Source organism: Mastigoproctus giganteus, chromosome 10 (genome assembly GCF_048544385.1).
Source record: "Mastigoproctus giganteus isolate SK-2022 chromosome 10, ASM4854438v1, whole genome shotgun sequence".
In the NCBI taxonomy this organism is placed as follows: domain Eukaryota; kingdom Metazoa; phylum Arthropoda; class Arachnida; order Uropygi; family Thelyphonidae; genus Mastigoproctus; species Mastigoproctus giganteus.
Window position 1 is genome coordinate 177,374,964 of NC_143584.1, and position 27,859 is coordinate 177,402,822.

Consider the following 27,859-nt stretch of genomic DNA (forward strand, 5'->3'; position numbering starts at 1 on the left):
ATTGTAGTCGGAAGATTGGGATTAACCAGGTTCCACGCTCAGCAGTTGAAAGCGAGAAGCGTTTGAATCAAAAGATTGATATGTATGTATTCGTGTGATATAAAATATTTGTTCCTTGATATCATATGTAGGTTTTGACCTACTGCAATCCTTCTAATTTAAATCAACTTTGCTCTACATTTAGCGGAGCTGAGAGAGATGGAAGAGAACCCCGCATTGGGAGTTACAGACTACACCATCATAAGTCTAACGCTGGGGACTTCCTTGGCTATCGGGATATTCGTGAATTTTATTGGAAGGAGACAGCAGACAACTGATGAAGTTTTATTAGCGGGAAGGAAAATGGGCATTTTTCCCATAGCAGCCTCTGTAATGGCAACATATATGTCTGGAACAACTATGATCGGTATACCTGGAGAAGTGTATAGATTTGGTACGGAAAGCCTCTTCTTCTTGGCTTCTATGAACATCGGGCTTGTTATAGGAGCATTTCTCATTCTACCAGTGTGTTACAGATCATCCACCTTCACGGTTAACGAGGTAAGATTTTGTTAGTACCGTTTGCCTAATTTCCACCAGCAACTTATTTAGATCATATTGCGCCGTATATAAAATATCTGTAAATTGCGTGCTTTCTGTGATCAATTTGTTGTGTGCTAAACGAAAAATCCTGGTTTCCGTGAGCAAAAACCATGCTGTCCTCGCCATAAAGCGATTAACTCTGTCATGTTGTGAAAAAAAAAACCATAAAAATTCTTGGCGTCATTCACAGAATTCCAACTCAGGTCTTTTTTTTTTTTTTTGATGTATACAGGATGGTGATTATACCAACTATGCTACCAACGAGAGCACACCGGATGGAAAAGGCCCGGGTTCGAATTCTGTCAATGACATAAGAAACTTTTATGGGCTTTTTTCACTCCAACGGTGAGGATATCAAGGCCTTTTCTTTCAGAAAATCAGGTGTTTCGTCCATCAAAACAGGCAGACCGAACAGAAATGCATGCAGTGCGCGCATATACTCTTGGATGTATCAAGCTGTTGTCTGGTAACCCTAATATCACAGTTTCCCCATGGCCCTCCACCTTTTCTACTGACTATTACTACTGTAATGTAATAATTTTATATTATGAATAGACATTTTTGCCTGAAATAAGCTGCCATTAATTATCGTAATTATTTATTTTCTTTCAGTACATGGAAAAAAGATTTGGGAAGAGGATAAAAACATTCTCTGCCTTTGCCTTTATCATCCAAACCGTACGTATGTACTATATATGAACCACTTCGTTACATCATTTGAAATTTTTTTGTGAGAATCAACTTAGAGGTTTATTTTCTTTGTTTTGCAGATGATGTTAGCAGCTGCTAGTCTCTATGCTCCATCAGTAGCGCTTAGTGGTATCACATGGTTTCCAAGTTGGATCTCGGTACTCATAATGGGAGTTGTGTGTACATTATATTGCACAATAGTAAGTCTACTAAGAGAATCACGAAGTACGAATTCAGTGTCGTTAGTAAGCTTTTGTATTAATAAATTTTATTTAAGTTTTACCAATATCTGTAATTTTCATTAGGGTGGAATGAAAGCTGTTTTGTGGACCGACGTCTTCCAAGCAATTATCATGTTTAGTGCCATATTTCTTATCATATTTATGGGATCAGCAGATAATAAAGATTTTGGAAATGTGATCGACATCGCATATAAAGGGGACAGAATACGCTTTCCAGGGCAAGTATAATAAATCCTCAAAGGAAGACTGTTAGAATTATGCCGATTAAGTGATTATACTGATTTTTACTTCTATATTAAAAACTTTGAAATGGTGTAGTCATTATCGAAAATACCTCAATAAATTTAGACTATATTAGCACTCTTATTAATTTAAAATTATAGATAAGGGCACATTATGTAGGTTGTTGTCCTCTTGGTAATTTCAATCCATACTTTATGCATATTTGAATATAGATTTTCTTCATGTTCAATATGCAGCATTTCTACAGAACATTAAACAGAGAAATACAGTTAATTTAATAACAAGTTACTTGACCATTTAAGATTAATATACTTTACATTTCAAGTACTGCTGAAGGACAGAGTATGCACTACCCTCCAAAAGGTATATGGATGCCTCTGTTTTAATAATTCAGTTACTAAGACCGGTATATAAAAAAGGATTATTAAACCACACATATATATAAGCTATTGAAATCAATGTGAAACAGACGAATATCAGAATATTTTCTTGATGTCTTGTGATGATAAGAGGTGTTTGACAGGATAATTGTTCATGTCTCAAAATGCCCTCGATAGTTATTGATTTTGAAAATAGTCCGTGCCGTATACCCACTTGCCATATAATCCACCTCCATGCCATAAGCTGTAATGGGTGGAGTGTGTCTTCGAAATGCCCATGGCGGCTTTCTCCAGACCAAATTCAAAACTCTGTTCCCATGAAAGTACAATTGATTTGTCAATGGGACATTAAATAACCATTGTAGATGTTGTGCAACCATGCCAATTAACCACTGGGCGAAACCAAGATGGCTTTGATAGTCTTGTAATTCCAATCGCTGAAGATGTAGGGAAAAGTTTCTCATTATATAGGGAAAATAGGTAAAGGGTTATATTCAGAACTTTATACTGTGCTCCATGAAATACCATCACACAAGATGATTTACGCCGAGCACCAGAGAATCTCAGCAATTTTATATGGCTTGTTGCTGTTGCACCTCATCATTTCTTTGAATCACTTCTTGTGATGCTGACTGACGACCACATCTAGACTTAGAAATCAGATAACCCTCTTCAAAAAGCCTTAAAATATTTAATACGATTCATCTGGAACAAGAAAGCCTTGAGACTTTTTTCTGCCTTTGACAGTCTCCGAGGGCCGCCATAGCACTATTGCCATTCTTGCAATAAAAGTTAATTTAAAGCCATTTATCGTCAGGCAACATTTCAAAATGAACGTAAATGGAGGTAGTTACTTTTATACAGCTTCAAGCTGGTTATCTTGACAACGAAGAATAAGACTACGACCACCAAATAATCCAATTGTCCCATCACGAATTCAATCCTTTTTATAAGAACGAAATTTTGTTGTTGTTAAAATATCTCACATATTGATTACAATGAAAAACTATTTTTTGATACAAACTATAGTTTTGGAGCTTTTAAATTTTAATCTGGTGAAGTACTTTATGTGAATACGTATTTTCACAAATTTTTATACAATGTATGAAAGTAACCATAATAACCGATAAAAACTGAAACAGCTTTAGTTCTGATCGGGCTATAGAGAGGAAAAGTGGGTAAAATAACTAGGAAAATAGAAAAAATTTATCTGGCCTTAATAGGATTAAAACAATGTTCCCAACTTTCCGGTTCTTAATGTTCTCAATTTTCCGGTAGACAAATTATAAGAATCAATAATAAGGATTACTTTTCCTTATAGATTTCAGTTCGATTTTACCACTCGATACACCTTCTGGAACCTTCTGTTATCCGCTGGAATCCTTGGAGCTTCTGTGATTGGAGCAAACCAGCTGGTAGTCCAACGTCTTTTAACAGCAAAGTCCTTTTCCCAAGCAAAATGGTCAGTAACCGAAATCTACTATCAATACCGTTTTGTTTTTTTGTTTTTTTAATGTTTAATATTCACGTTTAACGAAAATTCTTAAGTATTTCAGTTATTGATATAGTGGATTAATTTAAAAAAGCGAACTCCTACAGAAGTTATCAACATTCGTTACCTATATAACAAATCCTACAGCGCTAACCTCTGCATAGTTATTGAAAAAAAAATTATCTTTGACTGATATTTCATTTAAAAAGAAAATATCCTTTCTCAATACTTACTTGAAGAAAATCCGATGGTATTCTCCACCTTGTCGAGGTGGGGGAGCTTGCGGGTCCCGATGACCCGGAGAGCTAAGTCAGCGGTAGCTTAGCTACTGGTAGGGCTTCCCAAGCCGGACAAGTCAAAGGGTAGGGGCCAGACTAAGAGAGATACCCCGGCCTACCAGGTTGGGGGTTGCTGCAACGGGCTAGCTCCTCGTTCAGTGTAAAAAAATGCACAAATGCTAAACGACCTACAAGTGAAAATGAAAATGGACTGCACTTTCTGGAACGACTCGGCAAACGGAAAAGGACTATGATTTTGGGATGCTGGAATATTCAAGGCCTTTCAACTAAAAGAAACTTTCTTTCGGATGAACTGAAAAATTCAAGTTAGACATCATCGTGTTATCAGAGACAAAGAAAAAGGGATGTGGAGAGGAAATAGTGGGAGAATACTACCATTTTTGGAGTGGAGTTGATAAGAGTGAAAGAGCAAGAGCAGGAGTTTCTATTGCTGTTAAAAAGAAATTGAGACACAACATCAAAAACTGGCAATTTATTAATGAAAGAATGATCTCATTACGAACTGAAAATGTACGGGAGAGAAATATGTATTTTGGGAATATATGCCCCGACTAATGACACCGCCGATACCTTGAAGGATGAATTTTGGGAGGATCTGAGAGAACAAAGAGATATTTCTAATGGGAGATTTCAATGCAAGAGTAGGAACTGAACAAAATAGCAAAGTTATTGGAAGATTTGGAGAGAAAAAGAGGAATGACAACGGAGATAGACTATGCAATCTTTGTGAACAGTTCGACTTGAGAATAAACAACACATTTTTCCAACACAAGGATATCCATAAATATACTTGGTCACAGGAGACAAGACAAATTAGATCAGCTATAGATTACATTATTTCGAAACATTCAGGGACATATGTATTGAAAGATGTCAGAGTTTATAGAGGAGCTGAATGTGGATCTGACCATTTTCTTGTTAAAAGAACACTGAGGTGGAACTGGATTAATAAAATATGTGTGGACAACCAACAATGCAGGGAAGGAGAAATGCTACAAGTGGATCAATTTAACATTGACCTACTCCAGGACGACAGAATTAGAAACAACTTCACCCAGAGACTGGATGCTGCAATTAACATAGAGATAAAAATACTCAAGAAATCTACGAATATTTAAAAAATACTGTTAAAAAAATAGCTCATGAAATCCTAGGCAAAAAGAAGAGCCAAGGACCAAAAAAGACCTGGATTACAAAGAAAGTAAGAGCTGTTGTAGAGGAAAAGAAACTTGCATATCAGAAATGGCTGGGTGATAGGAATGATGCATATAGGAACATTTATGTTGAAAAAAAGAAAATAGCCAATCGGTTGGTAGTAGAAGCGAAAAATGAAGAATGGGAAAGGAAATGCGCAACTATTAATAGCAAATTGGGCTTCAAGCAATCAGCGGAATCATGGAAGGTCCCTAAAGACTTGAGAAAACAGAATAAACACAATGCTGGTTTGCAATTAATACCTTTGAAAGACTGGACGGAGTACAACGAAGGACTTTTAAAAGAAGACCGGGAAGAGTTAAAGACGATGGAGGATTTTGGTGTAGAAGACTCGGGCTTAAAAGTTTCTGTTAGGGAAGTGGAACTCCTGCTAAAGGAAGGAAGGAATGGCGAATCACCTGGACCTGGAGGAGTTTACATGGAACTTCTGAAATATGGAGGAAGAGGAGTGGCTGTTCTGATACAAAAACTGTTAAATAGTATACTGAGAGGAGAAGAAATACCGAAAGAAATGATAACAGGATATATTACATCAATTTATAAGAAGGGCGATCGGAAAAGCTGTTCAAATTACAGAGGAATATGCGTCCTGAACCCGCTGTTAAAGATCCTTGGAAAATGGATCAGGAACCATTTAGAAGCCCGAATCGAGGTATCAGAAGAACAAAGTGGTTTTTCAGCTGGTAGGTCATGTATAGATCATATCTCAACAGTACGACAGATCCTTGAAAAATGCCAATCAAAAGGAAAAAAAATCTTTATGATTTTCATTGACCTTGAAAAGGCATATGACAGTGTTCCAAGAAAACTCTTATGGGAAGCACTGAAAGAGGCAAATATTGATGGACAACTGATTAACATTATTAAGGCAATTTACAGGAATAATAAAATGCAGAATTAAAGTGGGATCAGCTTTGTCACCTGAATTCCATACTTCAAAAGGCTTATTACAAGGTTGTTGCATGTCACCAACACTTTTCAAATTTATATCGACATCTGCCTAAGATCCTGGTCAAAAAAAATGTAATACAATGGGATTGCCGATTAATAAGAACACCTGTATTCACAATTTACTTTTTGCAGACGATCAGGTGGTGATAGCACAAGACTTAGAAGATGCAAAGTATGCATGTCGTCAATTGTTTGAGGAATATAAACAATGGGGTCTAAAAATCAATTTGAGCAAGACTAAAATGTTGTCTTCAGGGCCAGGACACGTTCTAAATATTGCAGGTTTTAAAATCAAACAAGTCGATAAATTCAAATATTTGGGATCAATCTTACAAAGTGATGGATCATCCCAAGCAGAGATCAATAAGAGAATTACAGACGGCAGAAAGGCTATCGGCATGTTAAACTCTGTTCTGTGGAGCAAAAATATCCTACATAAAACAAAGAAACTTATATTTCAAACGATTGTACAAAGTCTTCTATTGTATGGAGCGGAAACCTGGACATTGAATAGGCGAGCGGAAAACAAATTGCTCTAGACAGAAATGGATTTTTGGAGACGCTCAGCAGGAACTTCTAGAAGAGACAGAAAACGGAATGAAGACATAAGGGAAAAAATGAAAGTGAAAAAGACTATTATTGACACCATCAAAGAAAAGCGTCTACCATGGTATGACATGTAAAACGGATGCAAGAAAACAGATATCCAAAGGCTATCCTGGAATGGATACCTCCTGGAAGAAGGAGAAGAGGAAGACCTAGGAGGACATGGATGGATACAGTACGGGAGTACATGACAGCCCGAGGCTAAACCGACCAAGACACCTTGAACCGCACTTTATGGCGGGAAAAAAACCTAACAAGAAATAACTTGTAGGCTGAGGAAACCCATTGTAAATGGAAACACTCCTCTTGAAGAAGAAGAGAAAATCCTGATTTGGGAGAAAGAACCATGCAACCCTCGTATAACTCAACCACCTTGTGGAAAAAGCCAATAAAATTTCCTTAAATCATTGATAGGATTCGAACCCGAGCTTGTTCCATCATCTGATGCAACAGGCTTTATTTTGATAAGAATTTCAACCAGTTAGTAACCATCTAGAATATATTAAACAAGCAAGAGTCGCTACATGTTGAGTGACATGTCCACACCACAGGACTGAGCCTCCACACCCTCACATGTACCCCAATAACTCGCCGCAAAACCCCGTGTACTATTCCTCAAGATACACCCGATAAAAATAGTACAAAGGGAGACGTACATCAGCACGTCTCCCTTCAGCGTCAACTACAAGATTACGAGATATCAAGGACTTAATAATACAAACGTCTGCACACACGACTCCCAGTCGAAGATGTGTCCAGTCTTAAACCGAGATGGCTTTGAACCCGCATTCTGCCATAAACGCCGGACATCCACAGCTATCTGAAGTACAAGACGCCGAGCAGCCAGACCAATTATATGCGATACTTGACATCTTTAAAGCATCTATAATACAAACTATTGAAAAGAAAATGAAGGAATTGTGCTGGCTGATAACTGCCTCCCATCCTACTCAGAGCAGCAACAGCTGCCGCGAATGGCTTACACTTCGTTCCTCAACACAGACATAACTAGTTTAATGGTCACGATATAAACCTGTGCACCGGACTAGCATTCTAGGATCCTCTTCAAACTTTGGGTCATAAAGATCGCCAGTTAGAAGGAAAAGAAATCCCCACTGAAACAGCCTAAGTCTAGTCAATCGAATCTAAACAAAACACCAAGCATGCAGCATATTCATGCAGCTCGGAAAGATGCCACACAATTGCAGCCTTCCCACAACCCATCCATTGATCAGCCCAAAAGGAATATACCACCTGCCCAACTCTCAGTCCAAGATATGTGACAACACCCTCAATATGCCAATCAATAAATCACCCTTGTAATACCAGCGAACGACCTGGGTCCAGATCGTGGCAACACAGTCGAAAACTGGAATGCATTCGGCAGAAGAGAAGCAGCCAAAACAGAGCTCCCCACCCAGACGAAGAGCAAGCCGATCTTATGCTAGAGGAACATCCACCACCTCACAGCTCCAAGTAGTAAGAACTACGAGAAAGGCGAAAAGCAGCATATACGTCTCTCGACTCTCCCCTCAGACCACAGGAAGTCCATCTATATGGCCAGTAGGAACCATCACACGCCCCTTTTTTATAGGAGAGCAAGACGCTGTGGGGATTGAATTAAATGCTTTTTATTTGCATTTTTATTTATACTTTCTATAATATTTCTATTTATATTATACTTTCTATAATATTTCTATTTATATTATACTTTCTATAATATTTCTATTTATATTATACTTTCTATAATATTTCTATTTATATTATACTTTCTATAATATTTCTATTTATATTATACTTTCTATAATATTTCTATTTATATTATACTTTCTATTATATAATATTTCACCTTTCCTTGGATATCTTATTTAGATTTTCTTAGGCGTCCTCACATCTACCAAAGCCCCACCTTTTGCCACTAGACTGCTATACACTGTATATCTCATAGAAGATTCTCAGGATTTTGAGGGTAATTACTTTTGTTTCCCCTTAGTCAGTTTCCAGGATTCTCTCGCCCAATTTGTGGGACAGCAAACACTTAACTAGGCAAGCAAGGCGTGTGTTATTTAGAATAACAGTACTCAAAGTGAAACTAAAACATGAAAGTTATTGCATATATATATATATATATATATATATACAACATAATATACAACTGAACTAGAAAGCATATGATCATAATGTACAAATTTGGCTCAGAGATATCCTGCCTATATTATTCTTATTCCAGTTTTCCTTCACTGGTTAATCTGATTTGACAATTATATAAAAAACATGATTCATTCTTCTTGTCTTATTTCTTAATTAACTCCTTTATACATTCATTATATCTATTTTCTCTACTCCTGGATACGATACTGTTTCATATAGTAATAATCAAAATGCTGCATTCATCCTTCAACTCTTTGTTCTCACTACACTGTTACAATATACGCGCAATCTTCAGTATCCTAATTTCCCTCCTTGTTACTAATCATTCAGATAAACCAATTGTACACAAATCTTCATCAATTAAAGCACTGTATTCATAGTTGCTCATATAACTTAATTATCTATCATTTAAAGCATATTCAGAATCCTTCTTTATACACTTTACTCCCTTCTAACACATTATAGCTATTTGTACATCAATTTCATCTAATACCCATTCCTTCTTTTCCCTTGCATTATACACTAACCCTTTTTAACATAATAAACGCTGTTAGTATATCTACGTGGCGCTGGTGGCACCGGCTGTATGCTAGCTAAATTGGTGCGCTATTAAAATTAATTAATAAAGCAGGTTTTCGGGAATGTTGCTCAAAAAGAAGTTATATTTTAGATAAATTAAGTGTCGGTGAGTGATAGGTTAAGATTTGGGACCTAAAGGTAGTTTTATTTTTCCACTGTGAATTTTTTTAAAATGGCTATCATTATTATGTTCGGACGTAGGAAAACATAGGAAATTTCAAGGTCATTACATTTTTAAGGAACTATAATCAGTCACTGGGAATTCTTAGTAGAATAGTTGTGCTACATGTTAGCTTTGATGTAGAAGTTTTCAGGATACCAAATTGTATTTAAAAATACTCACGTGTTGCTGAGTTATACATTGTTGGTATTTTCAAGGTCACAGTAATTCTACCGAGTCAGCCATTTGGATGTTTCCAGGAGATAAAAGAACTACACCAGTGCCACCTGCTTGTTCAGTGGTGACTAGAAATTGGCATAAACTGCGAAAATTATTAAATTGTGACGTCACTTCATCACTGAATAAAGAGCTACTCCATTTATATGGCTGCGGCGGGTTTAGTAGATCGGCAGCTTAAATTCCAAGCCCGGATAAATGGTGAGGGTTGACGTCAGGAGGGGCATCCGGTCGTAAAAACTATGCCAAAACCAATCGATGTGTTCCGGTTAAGAAGTTATCCAACTAGAGGAGAAGAATAGGATGTAAAGTGTGAATTAGGAACACTGAATGCCGACCCCATATAACGTGGGAAAAGGCGAAGACAAAGAAAAAGAAGAAGAAGAAACTCTGTTAGTATATCTCCCTCAGAGATAATTTATCTTTCACTTTACTTTCTAGTGCTACCCCCCTTTTCATTAATTACTAACAGTCCTTATTAACTTAGAATGTACTTAATATATCGCTCACCTACTTCTGTTTTTGTTTTGGGGAGGATTTTATGGCGCATAAGCTACTTTGGCTATAATGCGCGTACACCTACTTCTATCTTCTCTTCTTCTCCAGGGAGATTTCAGGCTTTCATCTTAGGCTCTCCAGGCTGTCGTCTAAGGCTTTCCTTTTTGGTTTCCTTCATCTGCTTCTCCTGAATCTGTTTCAGATAATTTTCCGGAACTCTTGGCTCACATATCTGCACAACGATCTGAAGTTCTACGTGAGCTCAGATCATAATCATCAGATTCATGATTTCAACCAACAAGCTTCTAGGCTTGTTGGAAAGTTTGGAAAGCTTGGAAGGTTATCTTGACACAATTGGGCTGCATCTGAGCCCTTCCAAATCAGCACAACTGACGATAACCAAGAAGAAAGTCAAAAATGATATCCAAATCTTTGTTAGTGGGGAACCGGTGCAAAAGGTGACCTCTCATACTGATCTTGGCCTCACCTGGGATGTTGGGCTCACATTTCAGCCTCACTTTGCCAGGATGAGGCAGAAGACGTACGCTGCTCTTTGGGCAGTGCGTCAAGAGCTTGTTGGTGTGCATCAGCCAGCGCTGCTTGTTCGGCACATCCTGAGGTGTATTTCGCCGATTCCTCTCTATGCTTCAGAAATTTGGTCATCTGCCCCTGCCTCATACCTCCAGAAGTATCTCAGTTTAGAGTACTGGTTGCTTAGATGGATGAACAGGATGGTAGGCCACCTCCTAACTATCTCCAGATCTATCCTACAAGCAAATGTGGGCACCACTCCCTGGAGACATATCATCATGACAAAAAATGTCCTCACGCTTGCACGGCTTATAACGAGGCGAATTGATGCTCCATCGGTATCCACATTAATCTCTGGCCCTAGGAGGGCAAGAGGGGAGCACCCCGACTCCTGTCTCCCTCTACGTCTTACGCTGTCAAGCATTGATTCCCTGAGGAACATGTTTCCAGCCAATTGTCTTCGGATCTTCAATAAATTTAGGATCCACCCTGATAGGTTCTGTGAAGACAAGCTCTACAGGAAGGAAATCCTCAAGAACTGCTACCAGATAATGAACTTATAATACTCACCTGCTCCTGGACATAACAGACTGTGTTTTTTTTTTTTTTTTTAACTTGCCTATTTGTATATGACAAAGACTTTTTGTCTTTATGCAATCATATATTTTGTATATTACTGTATATTTTGTGCATTATTGTACATTTAATTCTGTAAAAGTTTCGGGTCGAGCAGGCATGTACTCTTGTTTATTGTACATTGTGTTCCTCGCACCTTAGTCTGTAAATATTCACACCCTTCTGGCACAGAGCCGTCCCGGGGTGACCCAAGGTTTCTTGGGAAATAAACTGATTTTAATAATAATAATAATAACTTGCCATTTCTCAACGGGCCGGACCGTAGACACAAGTGTAGTCTCTTACACGACAAAACTTCGTAGGTACAGCTTGCGATTTCATTACCAGGTACGCCGATCACCATATCACTGCCTTCCGATGCCAGACAACGCTTTCTTTCTCTTCTTGGCTCACTTATATGCACAACTTTCGAAGCACGTGTTTCCCACTCTTCCAAACTTCCAAAAATATAACCACCTTCAGTCCACACGTACTCGCGTCCTCTACGCGCCTCACTACCCCTTTCTCTCGCCCAATTTTTCTTCTTTTTCTTTTTCATCTTGCTACCACGAGATGTGAACTCCGACCACCAAAAAAATCTACTTCCACTTCTTCTTCTTCACGATCACTCTTTCAGCCACTTCTCTCCTCTCCTTATCACTGACGACCTTAACCTTTTTCTCCGTCGTTTGAACCTCCTCCCATAGGACTCTCCACCAGTCCCAAGAATTCTCCTAACTTTCCCTCTTTTCTATTTGTTAACAATTTACCATAACCTATTTTGCCCAGTGTGCAATCTAAGCCTTTTGCCTGTAATTTCTTGTCTAGTTCTCAGGGCAGCACAAACCTTTCAAGCCTGCAGTCGCCTCCCAGGGTAGCCATTTTCGTGTTTTCACATTTGCAAAATGTTGTCAACTTACCAAAAATTTGCCACAGTGACCTAATCTTTTTCCAATACAACCGCTAGCACTTCGGGACTTATGTCCAGATGCCACATAGATCAAACGTTTCTTAATGACCTGCATTTCACTGACTCATTGTTCTGTTTCTGGTAACCTTTTTCCGCCCGTTCGCTAATGACCACTCCTTCCCTAGTACTGGTGGCTGTTTTTGTTTACACAAGTCACCCCTTTTCCCACGGATTACTCTATCTTCCATTTGACTGCTATTCAATTTACACATCTATAATCGGTTATTTATAAATCCAGTATTCTTCCCATATATGCATCACTTAAATGTCAAAAATTCCCTTTCCATATCAAAGAATAATTTATTCCTAAATCACAAAAATTTCCCATAAACTCTATCTCTCCATATTTGTAAGATTCACATCTTACAACGCCATAATGACATGCTGGGAAACGCAAAGGCTCCCAGAAACAAAGACAGCTGACTCGCCTATAGTCACAATAGCGATCAATTCATCCCAATGGTAGATGCTTCAGTACATGCTCACCTGCTACCTTCCAACCCGAGTTGCCTCCCTCTAAGGCCTCTGGAAAGACAACCTCAAAATATAATCCACCAAACTGAGATGCCTATCACTACCATGATCACATTAAGGGAAACAGTCCGTCCTCGAAAGAACCAAACGACGAGAGTCTGGACAATTAAAAGAATCCCTTTGACCCCCATAATCACACTAACGTATCAGAATATCTGCAGTTTAAGGAATAAGATTGAAACCATGGACAAAATTTTGTTACCGAAAGAGTTTGATATGCTTTGCCTCACCGAGACCTGGCTAGAACCTAGTGAGCATTACATTGCAGCTAAGACTCCAAGTGGCTATGACTCTGTACTCACATCCAGAAATAAAAAGAGCGCAGGAGGAATGTCACTATTCTACAATGAAGCCATTCTCACCCTTGAGAACACCATCTTCAATAACTCAGATGATTACGAGGCGCTCTACACATTGCTCAAAAGTGAGGTCCAGTTTCGTTAAAGTCGTTGCCATTTACATGCCTTCCAATCCTACACCAGAAACAATGCAAGAGGTGACCAAGTGGATTCTTCATCATCTCCACACCTCACCAACGAAAATTGTTTGTGGAGGTTTCAACCTTCTGTCATGTCTGGAACACATGAAAAAATTGCTCCTTTCACAGCTTGACGTGTCTGGCCTTATTATAAAAAACGAAGCTCCGCAAGGGGTACAAACCAACTGGATCTGATTTTCACTTCTATTGCCTGTACTCTCGAGACTCCTCAAGATGATTACTTTAACTCTGACCTTGACGCAATACTAATACAATTAGAAGCACCAATCCAAAGTTACAACTCAAAAGGACAGGCGATACGATGAACAATCTACAGTCCAAAATATCTGGATGTTTCCAGATTCACTACAGCAGCATCTCTCATCCCATGGTATGTCCTCGAATCCTACGATACCCTACTAGCAGTCGACCTGTTAACTCAATTATTATTACGGTAACCAATAAACTGCCTCAAAGACAGTTACTATCACTCCCCAATCCAGAGCATCGTGGTACCCACATCTAAATTCCAGCTTTCAACTAAAGCAGCAACTGCATAAGAAATGGAAGCAGTCCGGTGAAATTAACGACAGAATAGCCTTTTCAAGAGCAAGAGCCATTTTCAACCGCCAAAAATTCCCGGCTATCAAGAGCTATTTTGATCGTTCGCTAGCAATAGGTAACATACCATACACTAAACAAACCACCAGTTTCCCAGGGCAACTCGACCCCCAGAGGTGGATTGACTTCATAACCAGATTTGAAGAGGTCGTGGAATCCAGTAGTAACCTCGACCACATATTCAATCATGACAAACAGAACTCTCTGACAACTATCACAATATCAAAGAACCAATCTTGACAGCCTTGAATTAACCCCATCCTCTATGGTTGTGTGTGCTGACGGAATACCGCAGTTCATGTTGAGATGCCCGGGACCATATATCATCCAGCCCCTTGTTAGCATCTTCAATGCAGTGCTGACCAGCCACATTTTCCCCCATCAGTGGAATGTATATCTGGTAAGACCTCACCCGAAAATAAGCACCCCGCCATTGGAAAAGCACTTCAGACCCATCCCTAATTCCTCATGTCTCCTGAAACTACAAGCAAGATCCTGCCTTCCAACTCTAATAACTCACATACTTCCAGATGCCCCACCACAAATTCATTCTTCATTACCAAATAGGTCCACCATTACCAATCTCCTTGTCGCGACCCGCAGGATCCTTACAACATTTGAGAGAAAATAAGAACTCCTCATAACATACCTCGATATCGAAGCAGTTTTTTATGCCGTTCAGGTACCTGCTCTCCTACAACTGCTTGAATACCACCACTCTATAGGCAGAGATGCATTGCACTTCCTCTCATCACTCCTTCTCAACCGTACTATCATACTCCATCATTCATAATATATATATATCAAGCAAATATCTACAGGAGTACCATAAGGGGGGGGGAGTCCTCTCTGGTCTCCTCTTTACTGTCGTTATCTCCCCTTTCATAAGCCAGGGACCAGACGTATTGTCTTACGCGGATGATGTAAAAATATACGTGGAATCAATAGCTCATACACGTGGAATCATTTCCTCGTGTATGAGCTGTAACTAGGGCAAAAGGTGATTCTAAGAAACCGAATAAAGATTTTTAATATTTTGTCTAATGACTATATTTTTCGTAGTATAACTAACATAAAAATCAATCCTGAAAACCCCACCCTCTAATAGAAACTACCATTTTAGGTCTGTTCTGTTAGGATTCGTATTACTCGATGTCTTCTACGCGTCAGTCTGCGTTGTTGGCCTTATCATGTATGCAAACTATTATGGATGTGACCCTCTCCAAACAACAGGAAACTCAGTAAACAGACCTGACCAAGTAAGTGTATTTCTAAGAAATGGACGTTTGTCTTCTTATTTGCATATAAACAACGTGTATTTATTATTTTATCTTCAATCATAAACTTTGAGAATACGACCTTTTTTTGTTAATTTCCACTGTACAAATTTGCCAATAATGTAAGGAATCTATTATTTGAAAATCAAAATATAACCGAAGAAATCTAATTTATTGCAGCTCTTTCCTTACTTCGTTCTTACAAAGTTCCATGCCTATCCTGGTTTGGCAGGCTTATGTGTATCTGGAATTTTTAGCTCCTCACTAAGCACTATTTCGTCTGCTATAACCTGCTTAGCTACTGTGACTGTGCAGGATATTATTACTCCTGCGTTCTCCTCCCCTGGTTTCTCAAGACGTGCTGTTTTAATTTCAAAATTACTGGGTAAGTATCAAGTAATAGTTCTGATATATAATATCAAACAGACCTTACGTTGTTTCTATATCTTTAACATCACCGTGTGAGAGTTGATAAACTGTTCATGCTTGGCATGTACAAGGATTAGAAGAATTAGGTGTTTGTAGAATCCGGGAACATCCGTTTTCATAGTCCACTGGACCTTGTACGATAAACAAATGGCTAAGACCGATCTATAAAGAAAGCTTACTCAAGATGTTTGCTTTCTTGCATCAAATGCCTTTACTAATGCTAATGCTAAAGATATTTGATCCACTCATGGAAAGTGAAGCCGAATTGACTGATATCTAAAGGGTAGATTATCATTGGACATCCACTACACCAACAACAACAACATTACCCTCAAAGCAACTAAGCATAGCAGGAGTCAGTATATTCTGTGGTCGGTTTGTCTGCTTGCTAGACGAAGAGCCCTAAAGCCCAACATCATAGAAGATGTTTCTACTGATGGAGTAAATGTTGTTAATAGTGAAGTTCAGAGAAGGTGAGATTATGGTGTGGATGTTTTTTACGGTCTAGAATCTTTGGTAATTTCACCATGCACGTCAACAACTACAAAAACGTTTTTGACACTTCCATACTCCTTGTTTTCCACAGTACGTTGGTGATGACTTATGTTTTTTTCTGACAGGATAACGCCCCATTACATTTCACCGATTCTGCTCGAGAATACGTCATGTCCAAGAAGGAACAAAGTTAAAATAGTAGATACTGAGTTTCAATTTGAACCAAATATGAATTCATAAAGGACGAACTAGTACTTTGCTATACCAACATGTCCACATCGGTAGCTCAACTGGTCACTTTCCTGTATGACTAATGGATTAATATAACCACTGAAGGCTGTCGTTCGTTCATGTAAACAGCACCCAGAGTGGTTGTTGTTGTAGGATTGTAGAAGCATCGACGACTGAAGCCATATTGCTCCGTGTATATTGTCTCTAAATTGCTACCCTCCCCCGAGACCGAGTAACTCAGCCACGTTGTGAAAAAAGCCCATAAAAATTCCTCCCTTCATCGACGGGAGGACTCAGGCCTTTTCCATCCGGTTGAAAACGTGGTTGCTTCCACCGACGTGGGCTCAGAGATGGCGAGTGTGTGTTATTATACCAGCGAAATGGGGGCATCGCACTACTGAAGTGACCGAATTGAAGTTAACGTGCAATCACTGTCTGTCTGTCTGTCCCATGAATTTTTGGAGGATTGTGTTCATTTGCAATTCGTATTTGTCCAAGTTTCAAATAGAAGAGCTTGCGCAACCATTTTGGTTTTGTCATAAATGTCAACAAAGTGTACAGCGTCTTGTAGCAGGAGGAAAAGCAACTTTACGTACTGTATGTGCCTTTAGTTGATACAACGTTTTGCAACTTTCTTTTCAAACAGCGTCTTGTCTGGTTGAATGGTAAAGTATTTTAACTAATCTCAAGACATTTTGGGGGCATCTAAATTTTCTTCATGTCCTAAAAAGGGCACTAGCCCAGAATAAATATCTATAAGATATAATATGCATACGTCACTGATTTCGCTTTATATTTTTCTCTTCCTGATCAGCTTTATTCTACGGATCCTTATGTATTGCACTAACCTTCTTGATTGGTCTGTACGATGGTATTGTTCAAGCAACCGTAGCTCTCTTTGGTGTTGTATGTGGTCCAATGTTAGGCGTATACATTCTTGGAATGTTCACTATCAGAACAAACGAAAAGGTAATTGAAATGCTTTTTTGAATAACATAAATTGATCATATACACTACTCTGCCAAAAGTATCTGAAGCACTCTCTCCGATGTAGTGAACACTGTTAACGAAAAGCAAAACAGTATGCAATTAGTAGGCATATCACATACAAAGAGATGTAAGGGCGAAGTCCAGCAATTTGTCTGGCCAAACAGAGTCCAGATTTGATACCTTATTCAAATCTTTGAATCTCGCGTTATGTGATAAAGTCAGATACTTTTGATAGGGTGCTATGTAGTAAGACATTGAAGTTAACTAATACATACCCGATAACTGTTTATCAATAATGTAATGTACTGCCATCTACCGAACCTACCATGATATAAAATGGAATGTCTTCTGAAGTTTTCCTTCCATGCTAAGAGAATGAAAATGTCTGGCCTTGCGCTTAATATCTTCGCATAAAATGTTTTGTAGTAAAAGGTATTAAATGAAATGACATCTTGGCATTGAATTAAAAAGATGTTGGATATCTCTTGAGAAACATCGCTCCTTGTCTGCGTTACCGTTCCCTTAAACCCGCTATGGATTGGGCTCTTGAGGTGTGACTCTCAGTTGCTGTAACAGAAGACAAATCCCAGAAAGTGGTAGACAAGGGGTGCATTCCGCCATTACAGAGAAACTCCCTCACAAATTAGCAGTATGGGTCGTGCATAGCCTAGCTAGAGGAAAGAGTAAAAAAACACCATAATGCTTATGTCAGTTATGACTCTGCTTCGTTATGCTGGAAGTCATAAAGATTAATTAGCATTCCAATATTTCTGAGAGAAATAACTGCGGTATTTTGGACTATTTGAAGATATTTGCAGAAACTTTTCAACTGCAGATTTGTAAAATGCACTTGGACTAAAATAAAGAAAGAAACAAATTGAAACTTAAATACAAAATATAGCAAATTATTGAAAAAAAATTAGCTGTATTTCTTTCTTTCCAGAATTTCCGAAGTTTATTACTAGTGAAATATATTTCTTAGAATCCTAATTTTGGGATAGATGAATGTCAATAGCAAATATTGGCAATAGAATATGTGTGGACGGAGTTTGAGGTCTCTACGTTACAAAGGAATAACCCTCTAAGTTATAAAGTGACCACTGAGTGGTCACTTTAATAGGTACATCTACCTAGCCAGTAGATTTCCCTCTTTACATCTCCAAACAGTATGGATTCGTCGTGGGAAGGGCTCAAGGAGACGCAGAAATCGTGCCACAAGCGTGGTGGTCCTTGTTCCACCTCATCCTGTAGTCCTCAGTTGATTGAGATCGGGAGGCTAGGGAGTTCGCCACAGCAGGCTGAACTCTCATATTTCTCTAATTATAGCCTTGTGAAATGATGCATTATCCTGTTCAAAGAACACAGTCGAAAATAGGTCATCGCGAATGAGTCGGAGGTATTAATATATGCTCATAATTTTATTGTGAATGCCATATTTTCAATATTATAGTTATAATTGCTAACAATTTGCTTTTACAATAGGGAGCAACGATTGGATTGATGGCAGGAGTTTTGTTAGCTGGGTGGACTGGGTTTGGAATTAGTTCAGTTCGACAAAAGCTATCATCCCTTCCCCTGTCGACAGAAGCATGCAACACAACACTCCAAGCCAATAACACGCCCATTGAAGATACTCTTCCGATCATTCCCTTCTGGAACAACTCAACGGCGCTCGTAGATCAACAACAAGAGTAAGTAAATCAAAATCATGATGAACAAATAATCACGATACCCCCAGGAAATAAATATTGCTGTATTTTAAGAAAAGCCAAAACATTTGTCTTCTATATTTTGTTCAAATAATTATACTTTTTAATATATCAACATGCCCGACTTCAATGCATTTCTTGATGATATATACACAGTGTGGCAATTGGAAAAGAATGATCCCATGTATCAGTGAATTAATCTTGTTTTATTCAAAGTAACTTTCACCTGCGTCAACACTCTGTTAAGATCACGAAGTGACTGCAAAGACTGGTGGAATTCCGTGACTGGTATATTCTTCAATGTTCTCTCCAGAGCTCTTTTAATGGTGTAGTTGTCATCAAATAACAGCCTTTAATTTTGGTTCCTTGATCTTCGGAAACAAAGTTGGAGGCGACAGAACGCAGACTTTTTTGCTAGCCAAAAACTCCCAAACAATAATCGCACTATGGTTTGGGGCTGTGCGGTGCAAGAGGAACTAACTGCAGCCTTCTCCATATGAGAACCCACACAGACAAAATCTCTGCAACGAACGTTTCAAAACGTCCAGATAGCAGGCAGCAGTAATACTTTTGGCCATTGAGAACGAACTCTTTGTGCACAATTCTCTTGCTATCGTAAAAAGTGATGAGCATGAGTTTGTAATTGTGACCTTTCTTGACGAACTTTTTTGGTTTAGGAAGAGTTTGTCAACTTCCACTGCACATTTTGTCGCTTCGTTGAGTATCATACTGAAAACAACAATCTCCTCAACCGTAACGATCGAATTCGGGAAATTGGGTTTGTTGTCAGCGACCTCAGTGAGTTCTTTGCAATATTCAACTGGCGCCTGTCATTGACCGTATATTAACGAATGTGGAAAAAACCGCGCACAGGCCTAGGTTTTCTTCGAATCCTGGATTATTTTTTGTCGAGTGGTTTCCTTATTAACGCACAGATCTTCTTAAATCATCCGGAGCGTTGCACATCGGTCACTGGTGATGATTCCACGTTCCTTTTCGATCAACTCTGGCGGTCGAACCGTTTTTGCTGGGTACGGATATTCGTCATCTTCCAATGATTCTCTTCCATGGACGAAACGCTTGTCACTCGAACACACATGCACGAGACAGACAATTCTCTCCATACTCTCGTGTCATCATTTGAAACGTTTCCGTGGCACTTTTACCCAGTGAAACACAAAACTTGATTTTTTTTTTTGCTCTGTGTTCCATTGTCACCCAAAAAGTGCAGGTCAGCTCACACCACGTGCTGAATTGGTGGCAATTTCCGCTGATCTTGACTGTGGTGCTCAAGGAACAATCACTCTTTCATTTCATGTTTACTTCTAGTAGAGGGCAGCTCCAGCACTTATTCCATTCTCGTTTTCCAATTGCAGCACTCTGTATTCTTATATTGAATTTTAATATTTGTTTCTCAATCTGTATTTCGTTTCAGATACATTTTCCCACTGTACAAAATATCCTTCATGTGGATTTATATTATCGGCTTTCTGACCACTGTTGTTGCTGGATATTCAGCTAGTCTTCTAACAGGTAACAGAAGAGTTTTTCAACATGGTTCAAAATCAAATATGTTATAAACTACTAAATTTTCAACGAATTTAAAATTTAAAATTAAGAAATATTTATTTCAATAATTAATATTGAACAATAAACTAAAAACTAAAGATCTGAATAAAAAGGAATTTGATCTATGAATATTTACTTAACAGGACCTCTTAAAAAAGTTTCTCCGGAACTATTAAGCCCACTAATAAGGAAATTAGCTGATTATGATCCAGTCGACAGCAATATGAGGTAAGAAGTCAATACTTTTAAAGCCAAACTTCTAATGTAATTTGTTTCCATACGATTGACTATAACATCAGATACAGAGAGACCAAAAAGTACAATGCGAAAATTTGCAGATGATAGTTGATTTTGAGGGTGGTTAACCATGAAAGCGAAGCGGAGCTTCGTCTGAATGATCTGGACCGCTTCATGGATGATTGCAGAATGTCAGATTTTGTCACTGGAAAATAATATCGTAAGGATAATGTATACAGTAGTTGAGGTAGAGTTGGAGAGGATAAATGAGGAATTGGTGGGACAGTATTTGGAGCATTATATTCAGAATCTGGAATTTGCATCTAAGGAAAGACATTGACTATCTCAAAGACAACTTCTTAAGAATGACCAAAGACGGGTGATTCGTCTGGTGAAGACAGCAAAGAGACGTACACACGAATGTGGTTACAGAGCTTGGAAACTAGGCATTTGAGGAGGAATATGTCGAATGCGCATGAAATTATTTAAATTTTCTGCTTTTCTAATGCGAAGTGAATAATGAGAGTATATAATATTCTAGTATATTTCTCAAGAAGTTAGGAGATTTTATTAATGCGGATCACAGAGTCAATTATCGCATACAGAAAGTTGGTCTTCATTATAAGACACAACTATAATATTGTTATTTAAAAAGGTGCTCGTTTTTAAAAATTAATATATTTTTTCAGAAACTGTGGATTGTCGCTCTTAATATAATTACATTTCTTGCTTTTTTTTCTCTCTTAGGAACTTTGAGAATGAAATGGACTGCATATCCCATTGAAAGAGTCTCATGAATCATGTCAAAAAGCATTTACGATTACATATACAGGTGTTGACTTGCAATAAGTCAGAAGACGATCTTGAGTGCAATAAATAACTCAGGTCCCGTTCATCGAACCATTTTACACGACGACGATGAAATTGTCTTTAATGGTGATTTTAATTAAAATTTTCAGAGTAAAAATGTTCTTGTGTTCTTTCTGCAAATTTTTACAGTAAATAAATTTAGACAGATTTCATATTTTTCAGCAAAGTCCTTTGCAACTGGCAAAACATAATTAGATAGAAAATTAAATGAAACCAGCACTTTTTTAAGTGCAGAGATATCCAATTTATCTCGGGGTAGCCCTCGTGGGTAACACAGTTGGTAGAATCGCTGTCCTCGCCACATCGGTGGAAAAGACCTTAGTTCAAATCCCGTCGATGACGTAAGGAATAAAAATAGTCTTTTATCGTTAAACATAACAGAACAGCTTACGACCTAATATTTGATCAGTACGCAGACCACCTACTGAGTTCTGGTGGAACCATGGATTGTTATTGGGTTTTAGGAGCATCGGCAACTAAGGTTATATTGCTCCGTGTATATTATCTGTAAATTGGTGTTCTGAGGACAATTTTATGTCTGCTTAACTAAAAATCCGAGTTTCCAGGAGAAAAAATCATGCTACCCTCTTCTCAGACCGACTAATTCAGCCATGTTTTGAAAAGCCCCATAAAGATTCCTTCCATCTAAGGGACTCGAACTTAGGTCTTTTCCACCCTCTGTGGTACGGTAGGGGTATTTTAATTGTCGATTTTCAACCATAGTCAAACTTTTTGCTCTTATTTAAGATAGTTCTGACTGTTCTACGCTATTTAGAGGCAAATGTTATTGTCTATAGTTCTACCAAAGTTGCTAATATCTTTAAAATTGTACAATATACCATCGTCAAAACAGGTGAATCCTAAACCAATTAAATTTCTATCATGCAGACCTTAAAATATCCTAAATGCCTTTCCTATAGATATTCCTACCTGAGTGTTATCCTATCGGGTATTTTACCCGTCTACTTTGGAATATCAAAATTTACAATCAATGAAGTATTTCCTCACTGATAATAAAACTCAAGGAACTTGACAAAAATAACACCGGTTGTATATTAAAGAAAAAACGAAAATATTCGTGAAGGTACTTCTGGTTTATTTTGTAAAAAAAAAAAAAAAATACGTAAAAAAATAAATATCAAAAGCTATCTTCTTTTCAAGCAGAGATGGCCCTTAATACTTAGCCGGGTTACACTTAATCCATAGCCGACTACTTCTGGATGCTGAAAAGATTAAGGAGCAGCAACACAAATTAGCTGCCTGAGGTAGTTGGCACAACATTTCCCTTAGTACGTTTTGCCATTTTTTGTATCCTGGTTACTTGTTCTTCACTTAACTTAATTTTATGGGAAATAGTGGACATGAGAGTGCAAGAAGTGTATCTTAACATTCATATGGCAGTTTAGTTTTCTGATCTTCTGCAGCTCATCACTCACGACTGTCTCATAATCAGGTATACTGCATATTGTTACCCAAGAGTTGTTCTATATTTTTAAAGCTAGTCCAAGACTCTCTTTCAGTTTCGTTCATGGATTCTTCAATTACAGACTACAGTAGCGGCTTGAGGATTTAAGGTCCATCAAAACTTCCTGCGTCTAAGCAATGAGAATTTAGTGCAAATATCATTAAAATAGTTTTCTTTTTTATTCAGGGTCTACGCGAAATGTTTCTTTAAACCTATGTTTATATGCAGAGTATTAAAGACGGGTCACAAGTTTTGATCTACTAGTGGCTTGTCTTTCGTATTCTTCAACCCCCCGTGACAGAGACTGTCTTGGTGGCCACACTTTCCTTTCTCAATATTCATTGCAAGAAAGCAAGTATATATAGCATCAGCCAAAAGAAAAAGAAAACTTTTCATTTCACCTAACCATCCCTTCCAATAGTTTCCCTATTTTTTCTTTGAATTTACTCAAGCTATCTACTCAAGCTATTCACTCAAGCTATCCACTCAAGCTATCCTCCCACCTTACTGATCTCACCCTAATTGAGCATTTATATCCAATCTGGATGCAGTCCTTTTGATTAAGCCCTCCTAGTCTAAGGCTGTTCAGAATGAAAATTGTACTTGAGCATCGTACAGAACAAAATAAAAAACCTTATGTCCGTGGGTTTCATTTCCTTTTGAACGCACTGTAGCGTTTCTCTTTAACTTACACATACCATCCTCTTGAAACGTTTTTGACCTACTATCTACATGAATGACATTATTGGTTGATTGCAGACAGCCGTCCAGTTCGAAATAAAATTAACATCAAGCTGAAATTTGGTAACTTCCTTTTCAATGTCGCTATTATTGCATGGAACTGGATCTTAAAGGCTTCCCCTTGATCCAGCTTTCCGGATGGAGTGAAGCCTCGCTTTTCTTAATTAGCTCATGCACACTTGACTTTATGGAAAGAAGTAAGAAGTTGGGAAATTTCAGTATCCTTCTTCTTTTGATATTCCATCATTATGCTGCTCTTACATCAAAGGTCAATTCTGTATGAATTGGTGGAAGGGAAAGATCATAGAGTTAATCGAAGTATTAATATTTAATGCAAAATTTAGATTCTTGGGAATATTTTAGATATTTTATAAATAATCAAATTTCAAAAGTAGATATTGAAAATTTAATGTGTGGACATATGTAATTGCAAAGCTTCTGAAGAATCCGATATGACTCCGAGTTTTTCAGCAGGAAACGACTCCTGACCTGGTTGAAAATTAATAAGTTCGCGGAGAGGAAGTCTAAGATCATCACACAGGGAGCAATGAAACAAGGTGTGATCCCAACTTTCTGGTGATCCGCACGAACAGAAATATGTGTGTGATAAATTGAATATAAAAAGATTCTGCTTCATCGGTCCATGTCCTGTCATCAGATAAGACTTCTATATATCCAAGGAGAACTAGAATTCAACACTTTCATCCAGGAGAAATAAAACTTTTGGAATAAATTTTCTTCTTGTTGCACCAAATGAAGCTGTGTCCCATTGGGACTGCCAAATATTGACTAATTCGTTCTACAATCTCCTTCTTTCTCTCTTTTAGTATCAGCTTTAAGGTTGAGGTTATTCCCAAAAATTCAGTCTATATTAGGCCACCCGAATATTTAAATTCATATGCCGTGCTGTGTGTCTTATGTCTGTTAATTGCGTGTGTCCTATGGTTGATTTGTCTGTCTTGCCGAACGAAAAACCCAGTTTCTGGGGGAAAACCTTGCTATCTAAGCCTGAAACCAACTTGATATTAATGTTCATCGCATCATCTACGGGATTAGAACACGGGCCTTTTCCACCCGGTGTGGGGACCACTGTGCTTTCTGCGCAGACAACCTGGAAATTTAAAGATAATGTTCCTGGCCTATGTTTAAATAATATATTATATTCGAATCGTCTGATATTTTCTTCCACATTCGAATTTGAGGTCGTCAAACGAGACAACTTCTCGAATGGGATCTTTACGAATACCGAACTCTTTGCCTACACACGAGCATAGCAAAAGGCCTTGAGTCAGAGGAACTCAGCTTTATACCTGCGGACATTCAGCGTCACTTTCCTGTTGATGTGGAGGTTGTACGAATGCAGAGACTAATGCCACCTCATTCCAGAAATTCACCTGCATCGAGTTGGCTGTTTCTGTAACGTACACATTATTGTTTTTGACTCCTCTTTCACTGCTAGGGCCAGACGAGAACCCAACTGCAGGCCTTACCTCAACTCACCTGTGATCAGCACAGTTTACTAACCCTCATCAGTCCATACGTTCTTCGAGTGCACGCATTCTTTTGAGCGCACGCCGGGCACTCAATGTCCATATCTGTACAGACGAATGCATGGTTTTGGTGAAACCCGAATTGTTTATCGCTAAAATCATATTTTATACTTTATTAATATCAATTTGCATTGCACATACATTACATATTGCATATTTCAGTCTGTTCTAATAAATTACTTGTCTTCTCTATAAATTGTGCATCTCTTGGTAGGCTGGCTAAAGTATGACTCATTCTGCACTAACAGTATGTAGATTCCTGATAGCCAGACTTTGATTGGAGACGAATAGCTGCTACGATTTCAATTGTGCACTCTTATGTTTTTTGTTCAGAAGAAAACAAGCCTTGAGTAGTAATTATTGTCAATTTTACGTGATGAAAAATAAAGTTTTGAAGCAAATCTTTCAACTCATCTCGTTTGATTAAATGTACCTCACTACCTGAGGTTACTGGCTGATAGTCCACATCTTGTGAAGTGGAAGCTTCTGGGGAATCCTAAACCTGATCTCTATTATCTAAACAGTGGCCCGCTACCCCAAGGGTTGCGGGCCACTGTTTAGATAATACAGATCAGGTTGAGATTCACAGTTAAATTTTCATTAACAACATTTTGCTTTGTTAATTTTATCGATTAGTGTATAACACTGTTCCACGTGGGATCGCAAAAACATGAAAATAAAAATGTATATGTACGTAAATAAGCAAAGGATATCAACTTTCTGTGTTACACAGGAAGTTGATATTCTACAAACATTAATTAATTGTGCTGCATGCAATGTTATTTCCAAACATTGAATTTGCACTACACTTTCCGGTCATTTTTGCCATGTCATTTATTCTCGAGCTCTTTCGAAATGCTAAATTATTTTGTTTGCAAGCATAAACTATCGTTAACTTTTTTCTTCATTACGTTTATCCATATTAACAAATAAATTAACACAATACCCGAATGTAGACGCTCCAAATTTTCAACTACTGTATTTCAATATATTCAAATACATAGTGGTTTGTACGCAGATGAAATTTTAAATACGCACACTGACCAAAAAGCCCTCGTGAGTAGAATCGTCGTCCTCCTCACACTGGGTGGAAAAGACTTGACTTCGAGTACTGTCGATGACGTGAAGAATTTTTATGGGCCGTTTTTCACAACGTGGCCGAGTTAGCCGGTCTCCGGAGACGGTTACCAAAATCGTCCACAGAATACAGTACACGAAATTTACAGACAGTATACACGGAGAAATATGACCTTAGTTGCTGATGCTCCTAAACCCCTATTCTAATCCAGTCCAGAGACAACCCCGATTAAAGAATTTGGTTTCTCAAAAGTTTTTAATCATCAAAAGTTTTTAATCATTGGAAAGCAAGCGGTTCTTCCACATCTCAAAGACGTAAATATCACAGAAAAACAATATTTCAAAATCGAAGCCGTATTCTAAGGATACCGTGAAAAGGTCCAATTTCCTCCAGGGATACCTGGAGAACATTCGACCTCTTAACGGTGTATAGAAAAGCACCTAGCAATGTTACACTTTTATCCCGAAGGTGATGGCCGCTTTATGGATGACAATGCAACAGCGCAACGTGCCAGAATTGTGAAAGATTAGTTCGGAGAACATGACACGCATTTCCAACATCTTCTCTTGTCCTGATCCCATTTTCACTTGATCTGAATAATATTGAGAAATGTGTGATACATGCTGAAAAGAGAGCTATTCGGCAACTAAGTCCTGCTCCTACAGCTTTATCGCAGCCACGCGATATTTTGCTGTAAGAATGGCTAAAATTATAGAATCCATGCCGAGCCGCATATATTCGAAACAAAATCGACCCTATTCGATACTGAATAAAGTTTCTTATTTTTTTGGCCAGCGTGTGTATAATTGATATGTAGATATAAGGGGAATTTCGTTTTATACATTTTTGCTCTGCGCACAAAGACTGTTATATAAAAATACATTGAGACTAATATTTTTTTTGAAAAATATTTGCAAATCTGTCGTTTAGTATATAAAAAAGATTTCCATTGTTTCATTAATCTATGTAATCAAAAATGAATCAAAGTGATCCCTTCTGTTAGTCGGTTCCACCCACTTTGATAATGAGGGGTAAACGTTAAAAGTTTCAGCATAGGTTATCAGCTTCGAAATTCAGTACAGATAGTTATATACACACAATGAGGAAGCGAATGACATAGATCTTGTTGTAAAGTACGATAATG

At 38.1% G+C, this 27,859-nt stretch overlaps 1 protein-coding gene across 1 annotated transcript; it reads left to right on the forward strand.

Annotated features, from left to right (window-relative positions):
- The first annotated feature begins 198 nt into the window (after positions 1-198).
- LOC150079561 (putative sodium-dependent multivitamin transporter) lies at positions 199-21,795 on the forward strand. Its single transcript, XM_090383115.1, has 9 exons — positions 199-540; positions 1,353-1,472; positions 1,578-1,736; positions 15,532-15,736; positions 17,321-17,475; positions 18,979-19,187; positions 20,641-20,738; positions 20,918-21,002; positions 21,759-21,795. Exons 1-9 carry the CDS (start codon positions 199-201, stop codon positions 21,793-21,795), a joined length of 1,410 nt encoding a protein of 469 aa, XP_090239241.1.
- The last annotated feature ends 6,064 nt before the right edge of the window (positions 21,796-27,859 follow it).

Coding starts and splice junctions, on each gene's coding strand:
- LOC150079561 (XM_090383115.1), top strand. CDS start 199: ATGGAAGAGAACCCCGCATTGGGAGTTACAGACTACACCATCATAAGT. Junction 541..1,352: donor CCACCTTCACGGTTAACGAG/GTAAGATTTTGT, acceptor TTTGTTTTGCAG/ATGATGTTAGCAGCTGCTAG. Junction 21,003..21,758: donor CCAGTCGACAGCAATATGAG/GTAAGAAGTCAA, acceptor TTTCTCTCTTAG/GAACTTTGAGAATGAAATGG.